This window comes from Rhea americana, unplaced genomic scaffold (assembly GCF_003343005.1).
Source record: "Rhea americana isolate MKP2758 unplaced genomic scaffold, rheAme1 scaffold_122, whole genome shotgun sequence".
In the NCBI taxonomy this organism is placed as follows: domain Eukaryota; kingdom Metazoa; phylum Chordata; class Aves; order Rheiformes; family Rheidae; genus Rhea; species Rhea americana.
The window spans coordinates 2,933,771-2,939,912 of NW_028185284.1; the positions used below are offsets into that span (position 1 = coordinate 2,933,771).

Here is a 6,142-nt window from a genome sequence, read left to right on the forward strand (position 1 = left end):
CGGGGGGCTCCGCCGCGAGCGGGGGGCCGCCCGGCCGCTCCTCCGCCCGCTCTGGCTCCGGGCCGCTCCTCGCGCGGCGGCTCGGCCCCTTTGCTCGCGAGCAACCCCGCGGCCTTGCCGGAGCCCCAGGGCGCCGGAGGGGCTCAGGCCCCGCGAGGGAAACGGCGGCSGGTGGAGGTGGCCGGCGGGGCTGGGGCGCGTCCTCCCGCCCTGCCGCTGACGGCCCTCCGTGCCGCTCGTCCCCAGGGCTGATCGCGGAGCTGGGGCAGCCCCCGAGCGAGGAGTCCCGCCGGGAGCAGGTCCAGGAGGTGAGCGGCGGCGAGGGCAGGGGCCACGCCGGCGGGTGCTGCTCCGCGGCTGAGCTCCGGGTGCCGGCCGGGAGCAGAGGGAGACGTGCAACCCTGGGAGACCACGTCAACCCCGTCCCGCCCCGTGGGGTCCCCCCATCCGGCCGGGACCCTCCRAGCTTTGGGGGGCATGGGGGGCCGTCACGGGGGAGGGCACCAGCGGCAGGCTCTCGCTCTTCTTCCCGCTCCCAGCTGCTGCGCTACGAGCTGGGTTTCCTGGTCTGCGCGGCCATCGGGCTCCTCTTCATCATCCTCGTGCCCCTGGCGGGATGCTGCTTCTGCTGCTGCCGCTGCTGCGGGAACTGCGGGGGCCGCATGTACCAGAAGCAGAGCCGGCGGAGCGGCTGCCGCCGCCGGGCTCTCTACGCCTCCGTGCTGCTCGTCTCGACCCTCCTGCTGTGAGCGCCGGGTGGGGAGGGGGGCGGCAGCGGGTGCTGGGCGACCCCGCGGAGCAGCTTGCGGTGGGAGCCGCCGGCTGCGAGGCTCCCGCGGGACGGGACGGGGCGGGACGGGATGGGACGGGACGGGATGGGGGGGTGGCTGGAACCGCCGGCGCTCGGCCCCGGGCTGCACCAGGAAGCTGCCATCGCGTGCCGGAGCAGATGAATCCCGGCACGGCGGGACGAAGGGGAGGAAGCCGGGGYGGTGGGGAGCTCCGGCGGCGCACGGAGCCTCCCCGGCAGCAGGGCCGGGGGGGGGAGGCGAGCGGGGCGCTGCCGGGGGCTCCGTTTCCCTGCCGCCGCCGCCGCGGGAAGGGCAGCGGGTGGGAGCTGCTGCGTGCCGGCTCTGGGATCTTCCACCCAGCGAGGCCCTGCCGCGTCCCTCTTCTCCGGCCCCGGGCTGCGTGCAAGGCGCTCGCTGCGGGGCTCTGGTGGGGCTCAGCTGCGTGCGGGGGTCCCTGCAGCCCCCCTCCCCCCCCGGGCCATTTTGGGGTGATTTGGAGGGTGCCAGGAGCACCGAGGCGGTGCTCCCCRCGCGCTGAGCCCGCCGCCCTTCCCTTGCAGGGCCGGCAACATCTGCACCTTCCTCAGCAACACCCGCCTCTCCCAGGCCGTGAGCGACGCCTTCCCCAACGCCAACGCCACCGCGGGCGACCTCCGCACCTACCTGGCCTCCATCCCCAAGGCACGCTGGGGCAGGAGCCCTGGGACCCCCGGGAAGGGCAGTCCGTGGGGCTGGAGGTGGGGAAGGGTCGCCAGCCTGCGCTGACGCCCCTTCTCCGTCCCTGCAGCAAATCAGCTTTATCGCGGCGAGAAGCGAGGTCCYGCTGGGATATGCCAACGCCAGCCTCCAGCGTGAGCGTGCGCGGGCAGGGGCGCCGTGGTTGCTGACCCCGTGGGGAYGAGACCCAGGCGACTTGAGCCTGTTCTCCCAGGGACCCCTAAAAGCAGTGAATTTAGGGGTCCCTCCAGGGTCCTGCTCTGCTTTTGGCTGCTCCCCTGCAAGAGCCGGGCTGCYTGTCCCGCTGCCGGGGGTCCCCTGCGCTGACGCCGTCCCTCCCGCCTCCGCAGGCATCGGGCCCACCCTGGGCGGCATGATCATCTCCGGCATCAGGAGGAGCGTGAACGAGGCAGTGGGAGCCCTCCGGAGCCTGCTGGAAGGTAGCGGCCCTGTTCCCGCGGGCGCCGGTGCCCACGCAGCTGGCCCCCCTCCGTGGGGACCCTAGGGGCTCGGGGGGCTTGCGGAGGGCCGAGAGCTGGGGGAGATGCACGCCTGGGGAGCTCCCGGCAGGTCCGGGGAAGGGGCCTCCCAAGAGATGCCGGGAATTTGGGGGGTCCCCGAGGAATGGCCAGGAGGGGGCAGGCCCCTGCTGAGCGCTCGCGGTCTCCCCCAGAGCTGGAGACGCTGGCCGTCGCCTTCGGCGGCATCGACAGCGCTAGCTCGCGCCTCGAGGAGCTGCAGGGCAACTACAGCCGGCGGGTGGCCGACCTGCGGGACAGCATCAACCGCACCCTGCAGCGCTGCGGGCGCCCCTGCAGCAACGTCTCCCTGGATGGCCTCGGGTTCAAGGCCAACTTCAGCGCGGTGAGCAGGGGCCGGGTGCTGCGAGAGGCACTGCAGCGTCCCGCCACCCCCCGGGGCTGTCCGCAGGGCTGTGCGGGGCCCGGCACCCACCCCGCGCCCCCCGTTACCCCAAGGTTTCCCCCCCAGATTCCCAGCGTGGACCAGCAGCTGGAGGCTCTGGAGGATGTGTTCGGCTCCAATCTGGTGGCTAGTTTGGAGAAGGTGACAGGTCCCTCCCGCCCAGGCCCAGGGCCGGGGCCAGGCGGGGTGCTCCTGGCGCTGCGGCGTGCGCGCAGCGGGAGCAGTGCTGCGGCGGGAGGCCTTGCCTCCAGCGCGCTGCGCCTGCACGGAGGGAAGGGCTGACGGGCACCGCGGGCTGGGGGCTTGCTCAGCCCGGGGCTCCGGCGTGGATGCGAGCTGTACGCTGTCCCCCTCCGGCCGCAGGTTAACCGCAYGCTGAACGAGACCGCTGACAAGGTGCACGAGCAGTCCTGGGACGTGGTGACAAGTGAGCGGGGCTCTGCACCCGGTGTGCCTGGCACTGGTGGCTCCTTCCTCTGGCTTTCTTGCCCCATCCCTGCCTGGTGATCTCCCCTGCTGCCACCCTGCTGCTGCCGCCCCGGCTGTCCCTGCGTCCCCATGCACCATGCTGCTGAAGGCAGCCCCGTTCCGGGCCACGGCCACCTCCTCCCCCTTCCTCCTGGCGTCCCGGCTTGCAGCACCGACCCCTCCCTGTCCCTGCAGAGACCCAGGACCAGCTGGGCCAGATCTGGCAGGAGGTCAGCAACGTGTCCGAGCGCCTCCCTTTCGAGGCCTTGGAGGGCAGCGGCGTGGCCTTTCTGGACAACACCATGTCCACACTGGAGAAATACAGAAAGCCAGTGACCGCCTTCGAGAAGCTCAGGTAGGCAAGGAGCTGCTGCCCCCGGCACCCGCTCAGCCCCACAAGGACCAGTCTGGCATCCCTCAGCTCCCTTGTCCGGAGGGGCTCAGGGTGGCCAGAGTAGAGGGCTGGCTGCAAAATCCATCCTCCTGGGGCTGGGGGCTTACTCCCTGTCCCTGCAGCCCTGCGGTGGGGGGATGGCCATGCCGYGGCTGTGCCTTGCAGCTGCCCCCCTGCCTGCTCCCTGCTGGGGGGCTGCCTCTGCATGGCTGAGGAAGTCCCTGGTGGGGAAGCACCATGGTGGGTGCTGGCACAGCGCTGGGTGTTTTTCTCCTCCTTGCAAAAAGCACTGGTGAGATGCAGGGCACTGCCGCGGTCCTGCCGCCTGACCCGTGCCCCTTCTCTCGCCCCAGGTGGAGCGTGTGCATCCTCCTGTGCTGCCTGGTGCTGCTCGTGGTYATCTGCAACATGTTCGGGCTGGTGCTGGGGCCCCTGGGCCTCAAGGCAGCCGTGCTGCCCACGGAGCGCGGCTGCCTCTCCAACACCGGCGGGAACTTCTTCATGGCGTGAGGAGCTGGGCCAGCGGCTCCCTCCCCGGTGCTGAGGGTGCACATGGGGAGGGGGTGCAGAGGCAGGGCTGTCCCGGGGCTGCTCAAGCTCCAAAATGATCCAGTTACTGTGGTTGAATGACCTACCCCAATTTGCTGTGCAGGTGGTAAACATGAGGTGCTAGTGAAAGACGCTCAGGTGGAGCCCTTTCCACCCGCTGGCAAGGCTGGTGATGTGGGCGGGCTTCCTGCAGCTCTGCTGGTGGGTGCTAGCTTGTAAAGCTTGAGGAAGCCACCAGGGCAGCTGAGCCTTAGGGTACAGCYTGGCTGGTCTCCAGAGCAGAGACGGACTTGTGTGAATGGTGGTGTCACAGCACCGAGGGCAACCTGGGCTGGGTGGGGGTTAGGCATGTGCTCTCTGTGTCCATCCCACCACGGGCGTGTGGGGCTGCACCCAGAGCTGGCACCAATGCTTGGGCACKGGGCTCTGGGCTCTGACTGCACCTCTGTCCTGGCAGCGGAGTCGGCTTCAGCTTCCTCTTCTCCTGGCTGCTGATGCTCTTCGTGCTGGCCCCCTTCGTGCTGGGGGGGAACATCTACATGCTCTTCTGCCAGTCTCTGCACAACCAGCAGCTCTTTGAGGTGAGCTGACCACCCCTGCCCAGAGCAATGGGCACCTTGGCTGAGGGCTGCTGGTGGAGATGAGGCCATGCTGGCCACTTCGGGAAACCTTTCCTAGGCATCCTACCCTGTCRTGTATGGATGGAGGTGCTCATGTGAGGCAGGGCACCAAGTCTAGTTTCTCTCTACTTTTTCTTGCTCTCAGCTTCTTGATACCCCTGGCCTGATCTCCAGCTTCAACTTGTCACAGGTGCTGGGTGTGGGCAACACAAACATCTCAGAACTGTACAGGTTGGTCCCGGTCCCAGGTGTCTCCTCTTTGGGGAGCGATGCAGCTGTTCAGGGCTGTGAGATGCCCATCAGGATGGGGGGAGCTTGCGCAGCCTGTCCTGGCTGTGGGAAGGCCCTGGGCGTGGGGCTGGAGTGAGGTGCGATGTGCCCATGTGCATGCAGGTGTGCTCCTGGGAGGGCTGGGGGTCAGCACTCACCCACCCCGGTTCCTGCCCTGTGCCCCCTTCCTGCAGGCAGTGCCAGGACAATACCGCCCTGTGGCAAGTGCTTCACCTCGACCAGCAGGTCTCCCTGGACGAGCTCCTGAACATCAGCCAGGTGAGCATGGGTGGAGGCAGCTGTGCTGGGTCTGGTGCCCCAAAAGGCCAGTGGCAGGGCAGGGGGCCAGCCTGGGGGCACAGCGTGGGACTGGCACTGGGAGCTGCGTCACATCCCTCCTTGCCCCGGCAGTACACCACAGAGATCTCTGCGGCCTTTGAGGAGGTGAACATCACCCTGAGTCCCATCTCCCTGCTCAGCCAGAGCCAGAAGGACTTCCTGCTGAAGGCCAGCCGCCTGGGACAGCCGCCCAACTTCACCCACAGCCTGGCACAGGTGGGCACTGTGGGGCACTGTCATGGGCAGCAGTGCCAGGGCAGCCCCAAGGGCCAAGGGTGGCCTATTTTGGGGGCAGAGCAGGTCCTTGGGATCCAGTGTCTTCTCCCTTTGGCTGCTGGGGACCCCTTGCACCAGGCTCCTGGGTCTGCTCTCCATGACACCTTTTGGGGCAACTGGATACCTCCTCCTGCACCCAGGAGCTCCCGGCTCCTCTCTGCCCCACGGGGGTAGGAGCACGTGGAGGTAAAGCTTCTTTTTTTGCCTATCCCCTCGGTCTCATGGCTCTGTTTCTGCCTTTTCCAGATGGATCAGAGCGTGACCCATGGAAGCCTCCAGGATCTGGCCACAGAGCTGGAGCGGCTGGCAGAGCAAGTGGTGAGAGATCAGGCCCCCCTGGGCCTGCAGCCACACTGTCCCCAAAGCCGCTGCTCTGGAGGCCTTGCCCACCTCCTCTGCAGACCTCGAGCAGAGGAGGTCCTTCTCCTTCCTCGCCGGGCTCCGCTGTCCAGAGCAGGCTGGTGCCTGCTATGGGGCCCTGCCAGCACCCAGCCCCCCAGTTCCCTTTGAGCCCCCCAGCAGTGGGTGCTGCCCCAGGGACCCCCGTGGTGGGGCGGGAACCCCACATGGGCACTGCCGAGCACATCTCCTCCAGGACACGRGTGCAAAACAGGACCTGAAGGACGAAGCCAGGGAGCTGAGGGAGCTGGACAGGGAGATGAACGCGAGCTTCTCGGGGCTGCTGGTGAGCCGCGCCGGRGCCGGGTGCCGCCGCGCTCGGACCCTGCCCGCGGGGCGCTGGCTCGGCCGCGCCGCTGACCCGTCTCGCCCCGTCCCCAGCAAAGCCTGGAGGA

General features: G+C 68.8%; 1 protein-coding gene across 1 annotated transcript in view; it reads left to right on the forward strand.

Annotated features, from left to right (window-relative positions):
• The window catches only part of LOC146600395 (prominin-1-A-like), a 9,084-nt gene that overhangs the window by 925 nt on the left and 2,017 nt on the right, over positions 1-6,142 (forward strand). The window contains exons 2-17 of the mRNA XM_085325698.1: positions 247-308; positions 540-745; positions 1,352-1,472; positions 1,579-1,642; positions 1,859-1,948; positions 2,182-2,372; positions 2,499-2,573; positions 2,796-2,859; positions 3,096-3,255; positions 3,648-3,800; positions 4,301-4,424; positions 4,609-4,694; positions 4,928-5,012; positions 5,145-5,288; positions 5,595-5,666; positions 5,944-6,078. Of these exons, the coding sequence (XP_085181824.1) occupies positions 247-308; positions 540-745; positions 1,352-1,472; positions 1,579-1,642; positions 1,859-1,948; positions 2,182-2,372; positions 2,499-2,573; positions 2,796-2,859; positions 3,096-3,255; positions 3,648-3,800; positions 4,301-4,424; positions 4,609-4,694; positions 4,928-5,012; positions 5,145-5,288; positions 5,595-5,666; positions 5,944-6,078 (1,832 nt within the window). The remainder of the gene's footprint in view (positions 1-246; positions 309-539; positions 746-1,351; positions 1,473-1,578; positions 1,643-1,858; positions 1,949-2,181; positions 2,373-2,498; positions 2,574-2,795; positions 2,860-3,095; positions 3,256-3,647; positions 3,801-4,300; positions 4,425-4,608; positions 4,695-4,927; positions 5,013-5,144; positions 5,289-5,594; positions 5,667-5,943; positions 6,079-6,142) is intronic.